The sequence below is a fragment of the Herpailurus yagouaroundi genome, unplaced genomic scaffold (genome assembly GCF_014898765.1).
Source record: "Herpailurus yagouaroundi ecotype Mexico unplaced genomic scaffold, PumYag 210, whole genome shotgun sequence".
In the NCBI taxonomy this organism is placed as follows: Eukaryota; Metazoa; Chordata; class Mammalia; order Carnivora; family Felidae; genus Herpailurus; species Herpailurus yagouaroundi.
Window position 1 is genome coordinate 18774976 of NW_024412441.1, and position 21368 is coordinate 18796343.

The following is a 21368-nucleotide window of genomic DNA, read 5'->3' on the forward strand; positions in this document are numbered from 1 at the left end:
CAGTGCAAAGGGGAGTGGTTTGGCGTAATGTGGACCCACCTCCACTATGGGCCCCGGAGGCGGGGAGGGGGGGGGGGGGGCGGGGATCCCTGAGGCCCTGCCTTTGTGGTGGTGATTGGGGGGGAATGATCCCCCAGTCTCTTTTCCATGGAGCTGGACCCGGTGGACTCCGAGTCATCCTCACTGTGCTGCGGGAGCAGATAGGGCAGACCTTCTCGCTCTGCCAACTCCCCTGACCCTGCACTTGGTTACGATTCAAAGTCCTGCTCTGTGTGCTCTGGCACTGGGTAAGTGCCTCTGAGTACGGCCGGCTGGCTTTGTCTGTACTACAACACTTCTGGGAGGACCGCCTTCTACTGTGGACTGAGCCACCGCCCTCGCTGCTGCAAGCCCCTTGGGTGGCGGACGCAGGCAGACTTTGTCTTTTCCCACAGCACTCCAGGGAGATGTTTGCCTTTTCCTCCTGCAGACTGCGCCCTGGGCCCAGACACTGCGCCCCCCGGGGGGTGGCGGACTTAGGCAGTTTCTGTGGTGTCGCGCAGCCTTCCCAGGAGGGAACCGCTTTTTCCAACCGCGGACTGAGCCCCTGACCTACCACCACACCCAGAGCTGGCTCCCCTCCTCCCCAGGTGCAAGAACAGGGAGCCGGCTCCAGTCCAAAGAAAGCCCTTCAGAGATCGGATCCCTCTCAGTCTCAGTCCGCTGTCTTTCTCTTGTCCAGATAGGGTCCTTGCACTTCCCTAGCCTCTCTTTCTCTTCCCTTTGTCTCTCCACAGAAGGGGGTCCCTCCCCTCCATGCCCCATGGCCTTTTTTTTTTTTTTTTATCTCCCCCAGTTTGCAGTTACTCACTAATCTTTTTTCCAGCTTTCCCATTTTCTTCCTAGGAGATTCAGTCTCTTTTCCTCCCAGGCTCTGGTGTTCAAAGTCCTTTGCCTTCTGCCCTTCTTTGTTTGAGAGATGCAGGAAGTATGGATCCTCCTACTTCTCTGCCATGTTGGCCCCTGAAAGTCTCCACTTCCTACTTTTCAATACTTATTTCTAAACCACTGTGAACTTGAACTCTAACCCCTAAGTATAGATCACACTAGACCTGTGTATTAGTTTGCTAGGGGGCTGCCATAACAAAGAACCACAGGAATTTATTTTCACTCAACTCTGGAGGATAGAAGTCCAAGGTCAGGGTATTAGCAGGATTGGTTTCCTCTGAGGCCTCTCTGCTTGGCTTGTAGATGGCGGTCTCCCTGTGTTGTCACATGGTCTTCCTTCTCTCTCTCTCTCTCTCTCTCTGTGTGTGTGTGCGTGTGTGTGTGTATGTCTGTGCCCTAATCTTTTCTTCTTAGGACACCAGTTATATCGGATTTTGGCTCACCCTAGTGAGCTCATTTAATTTAATTACCTCTTTAAAGGTCCTATCTCCAATTGCAACCACACTCAGAGATACTGGGGGTTAGGACTTCCACCAATGAATTTGGGGGGATGCAGTTAAGCCTGTAACAACTTGCAAGTCCAGTGCCTTATGGAAAGAGATCATAAATAGAAGAGAATGTCTGGAAACCAGCTACGGCCAGTGCAGAAGTGTCCCGTAGATGCACAGAACCATAGCCTTTAAGGGCTGGAGCTGCTGGAACCTCCAAGTTCACTAGGTGACCTAGCACATGTCTGGCTCCAGCCACTACCAGGAAAGCTGGCTCCTAATTTGGCCACTTCGAGTTTAGTGCTTGGCCCCACATCCTTTGTAAGCTCTTCCTGTGCTCAGAGATCTGAAGGGACACGGTAATTCAGTCAAGGAGAGGGTGGCACTCTGAGAGTCGGTATACTCTGTGGTTGTAGGCATCCAAACTCTCCTCCTGCTCTGGCCTCATGGGAGCCTGGGCAGCCCACCCAGTGGAAGTGTCTGATCCTTACAGACAAGATGGTAGATGAGGTGGCGGGGGTGGGTGATAGTGAAAACAATCTGATCATTTCCCTCCTCCCCTACCTTTGGGAAAAAAAGATGGGGCGTCTAAATTTAAAGGCTTCAGCTTCTGAAAGATTGGCTTTATTTTGTCTAAATGACTCCCTAGTGATTTGCCTCTGATTGTCTTTGTCTCCGTAGCAATTCTGCATTTTCCTAAGTTTGATACTGGAATTCTTTTCCTTGTGGGGAATCTTTCAGATGCAAGTTGTTCTTTATTGAATAGTGGGCTAAATGTTGAATTTGTTTTTCTGCAAATGTAATAGCAATTGTCAAACTAGGCACCTGGCAGGGAGGGCAGCTCGTGCTCATAGGCGTGCAAGTCTGGAGGCCTCTGGTCTCTCTGCAAATACTTCAGGGTGCTCTTAGGTGATGTTAATAAGCAAACTCCTCCAGCACACCCCAACCACCAGCCTGACTGTTGTTGTTTTTAATAATCTTCTGGGCATCGCAAACATCTCTCTCCTTTATTTCCATGCTAATAAGGATAATTTCCCTATGGAGAAGGCAGGAAGGAAGCTAGACAATGCATATAAAGTGTCAGCCACTGCCTGAGCACCTGTGCTATCACCCAAAATGCATGCATTCAGCCTGCATTATTTCTGCTATTTGGTCCTAAAAAGCCTATTCACCAGAGATGATTTTTGTCTTCCAAGGAATAAATATTTCCCTCCACATGGGAGTTAAATAGAACTGACAGGACGATTCAGGAGTGCGGCTGGAGAAGCTGATCTTCATTCCTCCCCCCATCATGTTCATCTGTCGGGAGGGACTGGGAAGGCCCCATCTTCTGACTAGCTGGTTCTGCATGGCTTCCTTCTTCTGGTAATAAAAAGCTTTCAGAGCACTCTGGACAACTATACATTCTGCATAAAAGCCCATTTGGATCATTTTATGGATGATTACTTCTTGGTAATAATTAGTATTAAGAGCAATGTAATGTAATTACATTACAAAACTAATGTAAAAGGCCCTGCCTCAGACAACTACATGTTGTAAATACAGAGTATCTCTAGTCTGGGGAAGCTGCCTGATCCAAACTCCTTTCCAGGGTGAAGGTCTGGACAGCATCCCAGAGTGATGGCCATCCTCTCTCAGCTTGCTCACTTTGAGTGTTGGGGAGCTCACTCCTGACTGACATCCTGTCCCATGCTGGACAATGAGTTAGAACATTTCTTTGTCCTTCTCTTGAACTTTCATTTCTGGTCCTGATTTGTTCCCTGGGGAATTAAACAGAATAAGTCAATTCTTTCTTCAAACATCTGAAGATACCTCTCCTGCCGCCCCTTGGTTTTTCTGAGCTAAACTCCTCCTTTCTCCAAAGTCTCTTGCACAGGACACTTCCTTGCCATGTTGGTTATTTTCCCCTGAACTCTCTCTAGAAAGTTAGGGCTTTGTGTGTGGGACACACATCACTGCCACTCAGTCCATTAGCCAGAACTCAACAGGGTCCCATGTGTAGGTAGATGTATGTGTTGGGTAGGAGATGGCTGAGGCTGGACATGTAGTCTCTGGCTGGACATCTGTTTCTAGAAACAACTTCAAACTATGCAAGGGTCTCACAGGTTTTTGGTGTAGCCCACTCCCCACCCCAGCTATCTCTGCCACAGACCCTAAGACAGACTGCAATTTGGGAGGCGTTAAGTAAAAATCTCTCACACTGTGCTTATGGTCACATTCTTAACCTCAAGGAAAATACAAACTTTAAAACAATTAAGGACTTTTCACTTTCAGACCCAGAAAAAGTATATGAAACTGCTGTATTAGGTACTGGTTACTATGTAACTTCAAAATGTAGTAGCTTAAAACTGTATTCAACATTTGTCACCTGACAATTTCAGTGGGCCAGGATTGGGAGCAGCCTCACTGGACAGTTGGGCCCGGGATCTTGCGTGAGGTTGCAGTCAGTATGTCAGCTGGGCTGCACTCATCTGGAGGCTTGACTGGGGCCATAGAGGCCAATTCTAAGGTGGCTCATTCAAATGGCTGGCAAGCTGGTGCTGGTGATTGATGGGCGGTGTTAGTTTCTGGGACTGCTGTCAACACAGCATCACAGACTAAGTGGTTTAAACAACAGAAATGTGTTTTCTCACAGTTCTGGAGGGTGGAAGTCTGAGATCAAGGTGTTGGCATGTTTGTTTTCTTCTGAGGCCTCATTCTTTGGTTTGTAGATGGTCATCTTCTCCCTGTGTTGTTACATGGTCTTCCCTTTGTGTGTATCTGTGTCCAAACTTCCTCTTCTTATAAAGACACCAGTCATATTGGATTTGGGCCCACCCTGGGCCCAAATTTAATTACTTAAATTTAAACTTAATTACCTCTTTTTTAAAGTTTATTTTGAGAGAGAGAGGGAGAGAGAGAGAGAGAGAGAGAGAAATCCAAGCAGTTCAAATCCCAACATGGGGTTCAAACTCATGAACTGCAAGACCATGACCTGAGCCGAAATCAAGAGTAGGACACTTAACCAACTGAGCCACCCAGGTGCTCCAAAATTTAATTACCTCTTTAAATGTCTTGTCTCCAAATACAGTCACATTCTGACATACTGGGAATTGGGTTAGGACTTCAACATACAACTTTTAAGAGATACAATTCAGCCCATAACAGGAGGTCTTGGTTCCTTCTCGATGGGCTTCTCCACAGGCTGTTTGAGTGTCCTCAAGACATGGTGACAGGCTTCTCTCAGAGAGAATAGTCCAAAAGGTAAAAGTAGCAATGTCTTTCATTACCTTGCTTCAGAAGTATTACATGCTCATTTCTGCTACATTATCTAGAGTTATAAGTGGGCACAAAGCCCATCTCACACTCAATGGAAGGGGAATTAGGCTCCACTTTTGAAGGCAGAATTTCAAAGAATTTGTAGACATATTTTGAAGCCACTGCAGCTGCCATAGAAATATTTCCCTATTGTCTTCTCTTAGGATTTAATATAAAGAAATTAATTTTTCCATTTTTTGTTTATTCCTCCATCTTCCATTTAAAACTGTTGCATATCTAGAGCCCACCTCACTGATTGTATTTTTCTTAAAATTTCACGGGCACATGTATTTATGTATTATGTTTTTTATTTTTTTCTTCTTCTTGATGACTTGTGTCCTATGAAACAGATGAGTGTTCTCCCTCAGTGTAGATGAGGGAGCCTTGGTTATTCTCCAATTGGCAGCCTTACTCAAGCGGAGACAGTGACTGTGGTCTTAGGGAGAGACTTATTCAAACCTATATGAAGTCGAGAGGGAGAGTATCTCCAGGGCTTTATACTGAGTCCTATAATATGGATGTTTTGAGGAGCAAGGTGTGACAACTCAGGATGGGTGGAGTCACAAGAACTTCCCAGGATCCTGCTGCTGGTGGTTTTAAACATTAATCAAAGGATAGGATTGAATGAAGTGGAAAAAAATGTATTCATCAAAATTTCCCTTAGCAAAATGACTCCATTTGTTTTGAAGAAATTCTGTTAAGCCTCTTGGAGTGGTATATGACTGTGAGTGAAGAAGATAGGCCTGATGTGGTTGAGACAACCAAGAGAAATTTGTCCTGATGGTGGGGGTGGACAATGGAACTAGGAAGCTAGGGAGGGGTTATGTCTTCTGGGATTGGTCTACACTGTGTGACTCCACCATCAAATATTTAGTAGACTTGACCAAGGCAAAGAATGCCAGGTGTGCCTAGATTTCTTCTGCAGACCGCCAAGAGTCAAGTTCTGGGAAAAGACAACAACAGAAATGCATGAGTCTCAAGTATGAAGGGGGCTGTGGGAATGGAAGACCAGGGCAAGCAGGGGAAGAACACAGCCAGGATATTTCCATCACCCTGGGTCTCCCTTGACAGCTGGATCAAAACCTGGGGCTCCTGTTTCTAGGACCAAGGGCAGCCTACAGGTGTAGGCATTCATCCTTGTGGGAAGTGCTGGAAGGCAAGGTGTGCTTCAGAAAGACCTGCTTCCACAATATTCCCTTCTTTCCTCCTACACATTGACTCCCATCCACATATAAACACACTCTTGTTTGTCTTTTCTAACAAACAAATGAACAAATGCTCTGTTGCCATATGCCCCTCGTCCCCTCTACTTCCATTTCTTCTACCATAAACAGTAACATTTTGAAAGTTGAACATAGCTGATGTCTCAATAGGCTAGCTGCCCTTGACTCACTATTTGCGCTTCTGTCCCTAACACTCCACTGAAATTGCTCGTCAAGGTCACCTATAACTCTCATTCCCAATGGTCACTCTCATTCCCATCTGGCTGGATCTCCAAGATCCCAGCCTACACAGCTGAGTTCTCCCTCTTCCTTCCAGCACTTTCTTCTCTTGCCTGCTTTTCCTCCTCCTTCAGAGACCCTTCCTGCCTCCTTTGCTGGCTCCTGTCTCTAAATCCCTAAGTGTTGCTGTGTCCTAGGATCACTTCTGAGACCCCTCTCTTCCTCTTCCAGACCCCTGAATTCCTATCCCATCTAAATCATCCCATGCTGATCATTTCCAACTGTATAACTTTATTTTGTGTTTCCATTTAGTTGTTTAATGGGAATCTCAAATTTAAGATGTCCAAAATCATACTACAAAGGAGGTGACCATATAATGGGAAAAAGGCAATCTCTTCCACAGATCATATTGGAAAAACTGAACAGCTACCAGCAAAAGAATGTACCACTTTCTTACACCATACACAAAAATGAACTCAAAATGGATTAAAGATCCACATGTGAGACCTGAAACCATAAAATTCCTAGAAGAAAACATAGGCAGTGATCTCTTTGACATCAGGTGTAGAAATCTTTTTCTAACAATGTCTCCTCCGGCAAGGGGAACAAAAGCAAAATTAAACTATTGGGACTACATCAAAATAAAAACTGTTGCACAGTGAAGGAAACCATCAACAAAACAAAGAGACAACCTACTGAATAGAAGATATTTGTAAATGACATAACTGATAAGATATTAATATCCAAAATATATGAAGAACTTCTATAACTCAACACCAAAAAAACAAATAATTCAATTTAAAAATGGGCAGAAGACATGAATAGACATTTTTCCAAACAAGACATACAGATGGCCAGCAGATACATGAAAAGATGCTCAACATCACTCATCATCAGGGAAATTCAAATCAAAACCACAATGAGATATCACATCACACCTGTCAGAATGGCTACTATCAAAAAGACAAGAAATAACAAGTGTTGGCAAGGATGTAGAGGAAAAGGAACCCTGGCGCACTGTTGGTGGGAATGAAAGCTAGTGCAGTCACTGTGGAAAACAGTATGGAGGTTCCTTGGAAAATCCAAAATAGAACTACCATATGATCCAGTGGATCTAGTGGATATTTGTTTATCCAAAGAAAACAAAAACACTAATTCTGAAAGATATATGCACACCTATATATATTGCAGTACTATTTATAATAGCCAAGATATGGAAGCAGCCCAGGTGTCCGTCCATCCATAGATGAATGGATAAAGGAGATGTGAGATACACACACACACACACACACACACACACACACACACACAATGGAATATTACTGAGCCATAAAAAGAATGACATCTTGCTATTTGAACAACATGGATTGATCTACATGGTATTATGCTGAGTGAAATAAGTTAGTCACAGAAAGACAAATACCATATGATTCCATTCATATGTGGAATTTAAGAAAAAACGCAAACATAACAAAGAAAAAAAGAGACAAAAAACCAGACTCTTAACTATAGAGAACAAACTGGTTACCAGAGGGAAGGGCGATGGGTGAATAAAGGGGATTAAGAGTACATTCATCCTGATGAGTACTGAGTAACGTACAGAATTGTTGAATCACTATATTGTCCACATGAAACTAACATAACACTGTATGTTAATTACAATTGAGTTTTTAAAAATGTCCAAAATCAAACTCCTTTTTGTGGCATATCCTCCCTCCACTCCATTTCTGTAAGTGATATCACCACGCATCCAGGAGCTCCAACTAAAACTCTAGGTGTCATCTGTACTTTCATCTTTTCCTTCTCACACCAAATCAAATCCACCAGCATTATGGATTTTATACTCTCTTTTAAAAGTATTTTGAATCCATCCACTTCTTGCCACCTCCATCATTATTGTAGACCTGACCACCATGATCGCACATGAACTATGGAACAGGCTTCTAGCTTTCTGTTTCCCTGTGTCCCCATACGGTGTATTCTCACCCAGAAGCTACAGCCATCTTCTTAAAATGTAAAGCACATCACCTCCCATCACTTCTCTTCACTGACTTGCCAAAGCACTTAGAACAAAATCCATCTCCCACATGGTCTGCCAGCCACCCCACCCACAAGTGGTCCGGACTGTTTCCTGATGTCTGCACCTGCTTCTCCCCCTTGTCCTGTACATGCTGACTACACTGCTTCCTGAACATGCCCGGTGGGAGGGCATGGGGCTTTATAGAGCTGTCATCTCTAGCTGTTTTCCCCCAGATCTCTGCAAGGCTGGTTCATTTTTATAACTAGGTCACCTCTTTAGCAAACCCTTTCCTAACCACCCACTCTCAAATAGTTTTTTTCTGCCACAACCAAGTCCCTCTGTTTTACGGCCCACCATTGCAGGTATTGCTGTTTTCCCATGTTTTTCTCATGTTTCATGTTTATTTATTTTAGTGCTCCTTCCCCACAACTATAAGGCCTATTATCCATTTGTTCCTCAGGGGAATGAAAACATCTCATAGTTCATGAAGGTACTCATGATTAAAAATTACAAAACAAAAGAACCCTCATACTCTCTCCAGTCCCTCTTAGGAACTGAAGGATAAGGGTGAATGTGGTCACCCAGGGAAGCATCATGCAGTATGTATGTACTTGTCTCCAGGACACATGTCTTAGTCTGTTATGGCTACTGTAACAGAACACCATAAACTGGGTAGTTTGTAAACAATAGAAATTTCTTTCTTACTGATGTGGATGGAGTCTGGGAAGTCTAAGGTCAGGGCACTGGCAGATCCAGTGTCTAATGAGAGCCCACTTCTTGGTTCATAGACAGCCATCTTATTGATGTGCCCTCACACGGTGGAAGGAGCAGGGAGATCTCTGGGAACTCTCTTATAATGGCACTAAACCCATTCATGAAGGATCCACCTTTAAGACCTAATCACCTCCCAAAAGATCCCACCTCCTGATACCATCACACTGGACATCAGTATTTAACATGAATATTGGGGAGATGAAAACATTCAGTCTACAGCCACATAAGATCCCGCATAGTCCCCTTGTCTATATTATGCTTTTAAGGACACAGACTCACCATGCTAATGCTTTTTAAAAATGGGGAGGGGTTCCTGGGTGGCCCAGTCAGTTGAGCATCTGACTCTTGATTTTGACTCAGGTCATGATCCCAGGGTCATGGGATTGAGCCCTGCATCAGGTTCCACACTGAGCATAGAGTCTGCTTAAGGTTCTAGCTCTCTGTCTGCCCCTCTCCCCTGCTTGTGCTCTCTTTAAAATAAAATAAAAAATAAAAAATAAATGGGGACATCACTGAAGGGTAGGGTTGAAAGACTAGAGTCATTTACGAGGTACTCACTTGTGAGATCTTGGACAGGTGACCGTAACCTTAATGTGCCTCAGTTTCCTCATCTGCAAAATGGAGACAAGTACTTACTCCCATAGGATTGTGGAGAGAATTAAAAATAACACATATGAAGCACTGAGAGCAGGGCCTGGCACACAGGAGGCACTCAATAATAGTTCACTCTTTCTTCTAGGTAAACCAAATTTGGCAATTCCCTGCAGACTACCATCTCTGAGGCCACTCTAGACTTCACACGGTATCTCCATATTTTCACCACTGTTTAAGTTTCTTTTGTTATGGCAGAAGATCACAACCTTCATGCAGGGGGGTGACAGATACAGAGCCATCCCCCAGTGAATTCTCCCAGTGTCTCAACAATCTATACCCTTCTAACTTACCAGGTACCAGAGAGAATGAGACCAAGTCCTGAGACACACAGAGAATACCAACCTCTCTATTTGAATAAAACTAAACCAAATACTTTTGATCTAATGGTAAAATCCGCTGCCTCAAAATTGTTCATCTGAAATGTCCGGCTAATAGGGGAAATGATGGTTTGGGTTAATCCTAGCCACCAAAATATTTTCTAGTTAAAACTATTCATGTCTAAGCTTTTGGAGCAATTCTAGATGGACAGAGTTCTTGTTTAGAGCACACATTCACCATGGCATTCAGTATTGATGTTCTCAAAGAGAATGAAATTAATAAATCAATTTGATTAGGAATAAAGCTATCCCAGGACTTTTCCAATAAAGGCAGGTTTAATCACGTTGTGTAGTTCTAACAGCTAGAAAAATAATTACTCACAAGGATAGAGAATACAATGAAAGCAGAACTTAGGGTGTATAAAATCAAATTATAATATCTACAAAGTCTCACTGATTTTGGTGGCTGAATGCCCCCAGCCGCACATATTCCTATGAAGATGAGTTTGTTCAAAGGAACAAATTGGAAATATTTTTAAAAATAGAGGTATTATATAACTGAGACACAATTCTGAGTTCCTAAATATATGTTCTTCCTCTGCTGGCCTTTCCACATTCTACATTCATGGGTCATCCTGACTAATACACTGATAACCTAGTTTTCGGTAGAAATGTGCAGGTTAGATTAATTAGATGCTAAAGAATTACAACTTTTTTAGAAATTTTATGTTTTAAGATGTTGCACCAAGTAGATGAAGATAGAAAAAAAACCTACATTATCTTCTGATTTCCAAAAATAAACACTGAAAATTTTATTGGAAAAAAAGAATCTCAAAAAACCCAAACCCCCAAATCAACCCAACTGAGACTCTGAATGATACATATACTAACTGAAACTCCGCACGTCACGTTTCACTCACTGCTGGAGGACATTCTCCAAGTGTGACTAGAAAGAACATTTACGCATAGGACAGAGGCATGTTTGAAACCTTTTATTGAACAGGCAATGCATTGTGCAATGGTTAAGGACATAGATGCCTTGTGGAAAAGTTTAAAAATTATTTTTGGAAACAGTCTATGAATTGATGAACCCGGCTATTCTGCTCCTTCTTAGAGAGACTGTCTTCAGGAAAACTGTTTAATAGCTGCTCTTGGAAACGGCATCCCTGTTTTACCAAAAAATGTCATGCCTAATAGTAAACATTTAAAGAAGACAGGATCCACAGGCAAGACCACACCCGGAGACACAAGTTGACCTCAGGTGGAAGCACAGACACACGTTCTCCTGGAAGACCTTCCCCTTTGTCCTTGCAGGCGCTTCCGACTAAGGCTTTCACTGCTCACTTCTGTTTTCTTCCTGTCAAGCCCTCTTTATCAAGGCAATTCTCAAAGACTCACATTCATACCTTTGGGCACAGGACCTTGTTCCTGGCCCTTTTCAATGGTGCTCTTGTTTTAGGGCACCTCTGGCCCAGGATTGTGGCTGTGTGTCTGTCTTTGTTGGCCTGGTTCCTTCCTCTTCGCCAGGCTTGCTCTCCCATAACTTGATAAAATCACTCTTCGGTTTCACAGTTTGTTTGCCTTGATTCACTGGCAGTTTTTAAGTAAGTGACCCGTCAAGGTAGTGGACGTTCTTTAGCAGCAGGCTGTCAGCCTATTTTATAATTTGGGGCATGTCACTCCAAGCTTGAGATTTCTTTCTGGCAAGTTCCATCCAGGATGGCTGATCTGCACTGGCATAACTGGCTCTCTTCAGCTGATGCAATTCTTTCTCCGTCATCACTGCAGACTGAGCCGCTGGAAAGAAGACAAAACAAACAGAAACATGAGAAATGAGTTTGGATTTCCACTTAAGCCTCTTGCGTTTCTTTAAAATATACGTCAAGGTCTTAGCTGTGGTCTCAAACACAAAATCTATTAATGTGTAAACATGTAAAGAAGATTCAAGCATAGAATAATTTGTGTAATAGAAAGACTTAAGAACGGTAGGCTCAAAATGGTTCCATCAACACAGTGAGGTAAGAGAAACTTTCAGAATAAAACTGCAGAAACTCTGGAGATCAGTTTGCACAACAGTGCAAATATTCTTAACACTGCCAAACTGTATACTTAAAAATGGCTAGGATGGTAGATTTTGTTGTGTGTATTTTAAATCTATTAAATCTATTAAAAATAGATTTAAAAATACCGATGCAATAGCAGAGATGATTCTCAAAAACACTATGCTCGGTGAAAGAAAGCTATCTATAAAAGAACACATATTTTATGACTCTATTTATAAGAAATGTCCCCAAAGGCAAGTATATGGAGACAGAAAGTAGATTAGTGGTTACCTAGCCCTGGGGTTGGGAACGGTGAATGACTGTAAATGGGCATGAGTTTCTTTTTAGGGTGAGGGAAGTGTTCTAAAATTGGATTGTGATGGTTGTACAAGTCAGTAAATATACACTTATTGTCAATATACACTTGCTGAATTGTACACTGGAAATGGGTGAGTGTTATGACATGGAAGTGACATCTCAGCAAAAGCCATTTAAAAAATCAATGTGGCAAAGTAATTCAGAAAAGAAAACAAGAAAAGCAGGACCAGTTCTGGAAACATATTTCAAAGTAAAACCTTGGATTGTAAGTAACTTGTTCTGTGAGTGTCCCAAGTGTTCCACAGATGAATAAACATTTCTGATAAATTTTAACTTGATAAACGAGTGATGTCTTGCAATATGAGTAGTTTGTGATGCCGAACATCACATAGTCACAACCGAGCCAATGGTTCTTGAAATTTGCTTTGATATATGAGTGCTTTGGATTACAAACATGTTCCCAGAACAAACTGTGCTCGCAAAACAAGGTTTTACTGTATTTGGTACTGCTTGCAGGTTTCATACCCAAGTTCTGATGGGACAAGGAGATTCCTCTTTGCAGCCCCTCCTGGAGGCGAAGCTTTGTCCCCTGCCTCCGGTCCACAGTGGGTTTGGCAGGAGCAATCAGGAAAGACTTGCTGCGGACAAAGTCAGCTTGCTTCATGGGCTCCTATTAGGACACAAGAGAGACACCCTCTGTCTGGTCACCGACACTCCGAGAGGGGGCAAACATAACCAACAGCAGCGGGGCCACAGAACTTCTCTGCTGAGCTGAGTCATGCCACTGGTACTTTCTTGGCAGAGCTCTAATTTGTGCCCTTGCTGAGAGGAGCCTTTAGAATGTCAGACTCAGGCGAGTGTGGGGCCTTCTGCTACGCCCACACAGACGTCGTGGCTTCTGCCTTGTCCCCACACCTGGCCTCAGCCCTGCGTGTCGGATGGCAGGGATTCCATTTAAAAGTCATAATGAATTGTTTGGAAATAGTTTTGAAATTTTTATGACACCTGGTATGAACATGGATGCCCCAAATGGTTAGTATTCACTTTAGAAATTCCCTTAGTCTGCATGCAGGGTTTCAGGGCTGGGTATGATGGAGGTTTGGGTTCAAACAAAGGAAAACAGATGCTGTTGGAGGCTGGGGCTCATTTCCTCACATGGCTGAAACACGCTTATGGGTTTATCATGGTGGCTATTAGGGGGAATACAGAAGCTGAGGGTCTCGTCCTGCTTGTGAGCATAGATGCCTGGGGTTGAGAAAGCTGTTTCAGTGCAGAGTGTGAAGTGGAAACCCAGGTTCCAGCCCTGCAGCCCTACGTGAGGAACAAGAAGCCCCAGCAGGTGGCTAGCATAGCAGCAAAAGCAGGGCTTGTCCATTACCGTGCAACGAGCCGAGATGGAGCTGCTGACATGGTCACCACGCATCTGAGAAGTTATTTTAACCCCATTCCATTTCTCCAGATGCTGAGCTGTGTTGGAGGGCAGGGTGCAGCGAGCTGCCTAAGTGATCCACCCACTTCTAACAGTCCAGCTCACACCGAGGGCACCCATTAGCAATCGTCAGAGGCAAGGGTCTCTATAATGAACATGCAGAATGTGTGAGGTGCTGGGCCTCAGCTCTAGCTGGCTGGTCCCACCCTCTATCTATAGAGACAGAAAGCATTTGCTCTAAGCACCTGGGCTCTCTCGGGCGCCTTGGCTTGCTTTCCTATTTCTGACTTCAGGGTACGGACCCCAGGCTTGTCTTCCTGGTTAGGGGGCTGGTTGGGGGTCCCTCGCCGTTTCTGCCGGGCAATGGTGATCCAGGGTGGTGCAGGCTGGCCCTCGGCTGCAGGAGGTGGACCCTTCTCTGTGGGTGAAGACACAAGATTATGCAAAACATCCCAGCCCTTGTCCAGTCTCACCTTTGGCTTCTCCCACACAGAGAACACTGCACAGAGGAGCTGGAGGCCAGGGTGTATGAGGGAGGAGGAGAGAGGGTCTGGGAAGCTTCTCTGGTGAGACCATTGCTTTTCTTCAGGGGACTTGGTTTTCTCACTTAAAGATGCATCAAAGAGATGATGCTCCTCTAGTCTGAGCCACAAAAAATTAAATGCAACTGCTCCTATATGCACATTTAAAAGCCACATTCCTGCCACAGGATACTTTCTGGAATGAGATAAAAATCAGTATATAAATAAGATTTCTTTAATATAAGCCTGGCATTTTGGGCTAGTACATACTATGTGATTCCTGATTTTCTTGGAAGTTTTGTAGACACACTATTACTATTATTTTTTTTTTAATTTTTTTTTTCAACGTTTATTTATTTTTGGGACAGAGAGAGACAGAGCATGAACGGGGCAGGGGCAGAGAGAGAGGGAGACACAGAATCGGAAACAGGCTCCAGGCTCTGAGCCATCAGCCCAGAGCCTGACGCGGGGCTTGAACTCCCAGACCGCGAGATCGTGACCTGGCTGAAGTTGGACGCTTAACCGACTGTGCCACCCAGGCGCCCCTATTATTTTTTTAATTGTAAGCATAACCTTCCTTTTGTGGAGAGTGACACCAAAACTAGCCACAGTTGGTTTCCTTAATGTTCTAGAGAGAACAGAAATAGTGACTTTGTTTATTAAAAAATTTTTTTTAATGTTTCTTTATTTTTTTATTTTTGAGAGAGAAAGATAGAGTGTGAGCAGGGTAGGAGCAGAGAGAGAGGGAGAGAGAGAATCCAAGCAGGCTCTATACTGTCAGCACAGAGCCCAAAGCAGGGCTTGAACCCACAAATGTAAGAGCATGACCTGAGCCGAGATCAAGAGTCAGATGCTTAACTGACTGAGCCACCCAGGTGCCCCTAAAAAAATTTTTTTTAAATATTTATTTATTTTTTAGAGAGAGAAAGACAGAGTGTGAGTATGGGAGGGGTGCAGAGAGAGGGAGACACAAAATCTGAAGCAGGCTCCAGACTCTGAGCTGCCAGCACAGAGCATGATGCAGGGCTTGAACTCACAAACTGTGAGATCATGATCTGAACCAAAGTTGGATGCTTAACTGACTGAGCCACCTAAGAGCCTCTATGAGTCCCTCTTTTTATCTCTGTATTTGCATATTTTCTTTGATGAAAATTTATTATCTTTATCCACAGAAAAAAGAAGCAAGCTTACACTCTTCAAGGAAATCTATGACTTAAATAGTGGCTTCTCACAGGCATATCAAAAGTACACCGAATCCAGGGTGTCTGGGTGGCTCAGCTGGTTAAGCAGCATCGGCTCAGGTCATGATCTCACAGTTTGTGAGTTCAAGTCCTGCATCGAGCTCTCTGCTGTTAGCACAGAGGCTGCTTTGGATCCACTATCTCCTTCCCTCTGGACCCCTCCCCCGCTCATGTTCCCTCTCTCTCAAAAATAAATAAACATTAAAAAAAAAAAAAGTACACCGAATCCAAAGGTTCCCCACAAGCCCGCCTTTCTGAATGTTTGCCTGCTACCTCAGAAAACAAAGACAGAAGTGTATCCCCAGATGCCTGGCCCCTGACCGCTTTCCCTTCTACACAGTGCACCTTGGTCAGCAAGGTGAAGGCAGGGCCCATGTCGCAGCAATCGTGCAGATATCTGTGAATACCTCTCGTTCTTGGTGGCTTGACATATACCACCCCTGGCTCTGACGTGATAGGATACTACTCTATTTGTTCTTGTTTCTGTCTCCGGTTTAACCTGCAGTCTTTCTCTCAGCTCCCCGGTCACCAAAGAGGGGCAGGGGACAGGAGCACCTGCCCTGCAAGCTTCGGTCTCTCGTCAGAGTTGAGAAGGGCCTCTGGCTTCACATGCTGACCTCTTCCTGGACTGGACAGCCGGGAATGGCTCCCACTCTTCTCCTGGCTGCTCCCTGAAGCCTCCACCCTGCTGGTCCCCAGGGAGCCCTGCTCTATCTCTTTCATTCATCCCTTGTCCCTTCTTGCTTCTTCAGGCTCTCCCTGGCAGCTGACCTCTTCTCTGCTGCTTTGCAAAGTGCTTGGGTCTCCCACAGCTTGAAAAGAACTGTCTCCACTGAGCCTCATCATCCCCTTGAAGCCCGAGTCCTCTGTTCTCCTCCACCCTCCACCTCCAATGGCCTCTGCCTGTGTCTCTTCAGCTAATGCCTGACCCAGCCACAACATGAGCGCTGCTCTCTCCATCCACCCAACCACTGAACCGTAAATCCTGAGGTCTCCATGTTCTCTACCTGCTCTACCCCTCGTACTGATGGAACTGCGTTAACCTTGCCTGGGAGGCCTGTCCTCCTTGGGTGTCTCCCTCCTGCCCCGGGTCCTTGTCGGACTCTTGCTCCCAAACCTGGGAATTCCTCCTTGCTCCTGACCCTCAGCCTTCATCGCTCCTTCTTCAAAATGTTCTCTCTGTTCCACGCTTGACTTCAAAACTCAGATTTGCTCAGACTACTTCTAAATGTACAATCATTTCTACTAGCCAGATCTCAACATTTCTTCTCTCCTCCTTCTCCTTCCCTTTGTCCTTCCTCCCTCCCTCCCTCCCTCCCTCCCTTTGGCATTTCCTATGTGCAAGGACTGTGCTAAATGCTAAGGTGGAAAAATAAGCAGCCAACTGTCCTGTTCTTTCAAAATCTCAAAATCGAGTGTGGGAAACTAAACACAAACAATCAACTGTAGTGGAAATTGGAAGATGCCACAGTTTACCAAGTGCTGGGTGGATGAAGGGCCTAACACTGGTAGGTGGTGGGTGAGGTGCTGTCTGGGTTGGGACCTGGAGAAGCAAACTTCCAGAGGGGCACCATAAGGCCTCCTAGGTGGAAGGGGCAGAAGGCAGAGCAGTAGGCAGGCTGGCTGAGAGGGGCTGATGGATCATGAAGGGACAGACTGAGAAGGGTCTTCTTGGCCTTTTTCCTGTCCATAATGGGGAGGTCTGGGGTTTGAACCAAGGGCACATTCTGAAGGCTGTGTGGAGAGGAAGTCAGACTGGGGAGGGATAGGGGCTGTGAGGTGAGGAAGGAGGCTATGACCATAGTCCAGGAGGTGATAGGGATTAGACACCCTGTTCCAGAATCATCCCTACTTGCCCAGATGCTGCCTCCTCCATGAAGCCTACTCTGGTCAGCCTATCTGGTCAGCCTAGATGAATATGCTCTCCCTCTCCTAATCTGTCTTAAGAGATTTACCCCACTTCTTGGCTCACTGTCTGCCTCACTGATACATGCTTTCAGTCATTAGAACTTCTTATTTATTTAACAGATACACTCTGCAGACTATGCACCATGTAGTGTCCTAATATTAGCTCATTTATGATGTTGTTTTACGTTTTATATCTCATCTGAAGAACCCAGTGATTGCCTAGCACACAGAAGGTGGTTCCATGTTTTACAGAAGTCTGCATTTCTCTTACCTTAATCTCAATCTCTCATTCCAGGGAAACCTCATGGTCTTTCTAGACTTTTAACTTTTTTCTTTTATTTTTCAGAGACAGAGAGAGAGTGCACTAGTGAGCAGCAGGGGGCAGGGAGGGGGAAGGGCGGGGACAGACAGAGGATCTGAAGCCGGCTCCATGCCAACAACAGCACAGAGCCCGATGTGGGGGCTCGAACTCACGAACCATGAGATCATGACTTGAGCCAAAACCAAGAGTCAGATGCTTAACCGACTGAGCCACCCAGGTGCCCCTGGACTTTTAACTGTTTTCTTAAGAAGATTTCTTTCCACTTCTCCTTTGATATTTTCCTCACACTCAATGACAGTTGTGCCCTCCATTTGGTCCTGGCCAGAATGAGATGTGTGGTGGTGCCGCCCTCCCTGCTCTGTCCTGCACATGCTTGCTGCTTAGGAGCCTTTGCCACAGCACAGGCTGACTGGAGAGAGGGATTTTACTACAGGTTTAAACTCATTACCTCAGTCAACAGAATATTCTGAATAATTCTGTCAAGACTACAGATACACAGAGAGAAAATTTCCATCCCAAGTTTTAACCTAGAGGCTGAATGGCAGCTACGAAATGCCACAGTGGCCCCGCATCTCCCAGTGCTCTGGGTGGCTCTCCAGCCCCTCAGGTCTGTGTAGGGCAAGTGACACATGTGTCATTCTCACCACGAGGGTACAAGACAGCTCTGAGGAATTTCTATACCCTATTTGGGCCAAAAAAAAGTATTTAAAAACTCACTGGAAAAGGTTATACAGGGGCTATGTAGCATTCCTGGGGACCATGCGGATCAGGGGCCTAGAGCAAGGGCGCCTGGGTGGCTTAGTTGTTAAGCATCGGACTTGGGCTCAGGTCATGATCTCACAGTTCCTGAGTTCCAGCCCCACATTGGTGAGCTTGAGTCTTGCTTTGGGTGAGCCCTGCTTCTCTCTCTCTCTGTCCCTCTCTCTCTCGCTTGCCCCTCCTGTCTCCGACTCCCTTGCATCCTCTCTCTCTCAAACATAAAATAAAAAATAAAATAAAATGGAGGCCTACAGCAAGGCTGGGGGCCCTCCTAGACCAGGCTCAAGGCTGACAGCTCACTGGACCAGAGGCAAATCCTATTCTGTCCAGTTTGGTCATAGGAACTGCGGTCTTGTAAACAATGCAGCTAGGTTCGGCTTGGCAAGAGGTGGCTTTTCTTTCCTTACATGGAGAGCATGCTGGCAGATTTCTTTGCAAAGAAGGGTCACTGGCCTCGGCTTTGCCTGTCAGTGGGCAGCTGTACTTTGTGTGTGAGTGTGTACACCTGTGTCAGGCATTCATGGGCAGGCTCATGGGACAGAGTGAGCTCTGCACCCACGCCCTGCTGTGCCAGTGCGACATCAAACAACCTACAACGGCAGTGCCACCAAGCACTGGGCCAGGCGCACGGCTGAGATCTTTCAGCAACCATTTTTCTTCTTTGGTTCCTATTTCTTTTCCCTGAGTGGTGGCCTCTCCTTGTATTCAGTGCTCTCTCCTCACCCCTTCATTCCTTGTCATGTCAGGAATGCGAGTGGGCCAGAGGGACCCTGACGGCCTCCAGACCCTTTCACAGGACAGTTCAGGACCAGCCTCATGGGTGGAGGGCACAGGAATGGTGGCAGAAATTCCAGGCACTGGGAAGGAAGCTTCCTACCATGGTTCAGAGAGGCCCGGGATTCCACCTGGAGCCTCACAGAGCCCACATGGAAGTGCCTGTGCCAGGTGAGCGCAGGCAGAGTGGCTGGGTAAAGAGCTATTCTGCTCTGTGTCAGAAGACCCAGCTGCCCAGCTGGCCACTCTGGTCTGCACTCCCATTCCCTGCACATGGTGCCACAGAAGGGGCAAGGACTGTGGGGCGTGTGCTATACTCCACAAGGCGAGGGAGGGGAGAGGAATGAAGACACAGGTAATGTGCAGGATAAGGCAGGTTGCAGGTGCCAAGTATCTTACTGTGTGACCGCTCTACTGCATGAATATTCAGGGTCAAGGTTCAACCATAAAAAAAGCTTCTGAGATTAAACACATTCAAAATGTCATTAATCCCAGGCTAATATAGATGTGGCAGCAGATTAAATAAAAGGAGCTGAAAACACTCCTTTGTTTACTCCTTTCTGCCTCAATACACAGACAACCTTAATCTTCTGGGGATTTGGCTAAAGGGCTCTGACATCTCAATTTCTCCTCCCCACTTGACAACAGGTTTTTAAGCAGTCGGGTGTGCCTGGGTTTGCAACCAACAGCCCAGGAGCGTTTCTCACGCACAGGAAACCACTGATTCATGTCTGTATCTGTGTGATCTCCTTTACAGAGAGTCTGAGAGAGATGGACTCCCCCAAACATGTCTCCCCTGGAAAAGAAGACAGCAAATTTGATCTGCTGTACAGCATATGTAGAGTAAAGCTTCTGGAAGACACAACACTTTCAATGCAGGAAGCTGTAACAGCCACAACGCTTGCCCTAAATAACTTAATTTCACATGAGGGCAACTTTTGATCAGGAAAATTATTTTTGTTGCTGTTATTTTGAGGACATGATTCAGAGGGGGAGGCTATGAGAAGTTTATACATTAGATTTTCTCCAGATTCCTTCTTTCTTCTTAACACATTCTCCTTCTTCAAGGGTTTGGTTTAAAAAGTATATTTATTGTTCAAGCATTCATTTCCAAGAGGGTTTGTTCTTGTGGTTGGTTCAGTAGGCTGTGGTAATGAGGACTGCTTCCTCCTTGGGGCCAGGAAACAGAGCAGCTACTGATGTGGCCCTGGGGCCTCCATGTCTAAGATTAAGGCCTCGGGCTAGCAAGGTGCTTTGGGGCAAATTCCAGAATCTTTCTGTGACTCAATTTCGGTGTCAAATGAGGAAAGGAGCAGTGTGTACCTCTCCTAATGTGACTGAAGACCGAAAGAGATCATGCACTGTCTACACCTCCTTCGTGATGGTGAAGGTGTAATAAGATATAAGCCACGGAAGGCACTTAGCACAGTGCCTGGCATCTTGTAAGCTAAAGAGTGTGAGCTGCCCTCGCAAAGGGTGCTGTTGTTATTTTGTTGTTGTTAGTCCCACCTGAGAAGAGATGCAGACTTTGGTCAAATCCTAGCCAGGACATGGTGGAGACCAATGAGCCCTTTACCAATGTCCTCTCCCATGATAAGAAAACAGAAGCAAGCACCGGGATGTCTCCCAGCCTTTAACTGGGCCAGGTGGCCGGGCTGACTCTTGGTTCCTGAGGACATGATCTGTGATAGTCCAAGCAGACTAACTCTTGATGCTCTGCGTGTCCTGGTCTCCTCATGAGCCACACCATCAGGGCAGGGGCCTCCTCCTAGCCATCTCTGCATGTGCTGTGCCCCACATGGGCTGGGGAGGGTGGGAAGGCCAGCAAGGTCTGAACAAGGCCATGGACGAGCCTGGCCCAAGTAACCCAGTGCCCACTGAAGCCACACTCTCTAGAATAGCACTCTGTTCCTCCCTGTAGACACTATGCCTGTGGACAGCTGGCTAGCAGACAGGCCCTGATGTAGCTACACTGCCCAAGATGGCAGCCCAATTTTCATCCATCTGCCCAGGAGCCTACCATATATATCACTCTGAAAATACCCCATCACACACAACTCTAAATACAATGGGGAAGAAAACCACACAGTTTCTGGACACATGTTTGGCATTTTAACCGAGCTATTTGTATACAG

At 45.5% G+C, this 21368-nt stretch overlaps 1 protein-coding gene across 4 annotated transcripts in view; it reads right to left on the bottom strand.

Annotated features, from left to right (window-relative positions):
• Nucleotides 1–10896: 10896 nt before the first annotated feature.
• Nucleotides 10897–21368, bottom strand: part of CRACDL (CRACD like) — a 145168-nt gene continuing 134696 nt past the window's right edge. For all 4 annotated transcript variants that reach the window (XM_040453992.1, XM_040453991.1, XM_040453993.1 and 1 more), the window contains 3 exons: nt 13954–14126; nt 12805–12949; nt 10897–11716 (listed from right to left, as the gene is read on the bottom strand). In XM_040453992.1, coding sequence (XP_040309926.1) covers nt 11574–11716; nt 12805–12949; nt 13954–14126 — 461 coding nt within the window. In that variant the 3' untranslated portion in view covers nt 10897–11573. The remainder of the gene's footprint in view (nt 11717–12804; nt 12950–13953; nt 14127–21368) is intronic.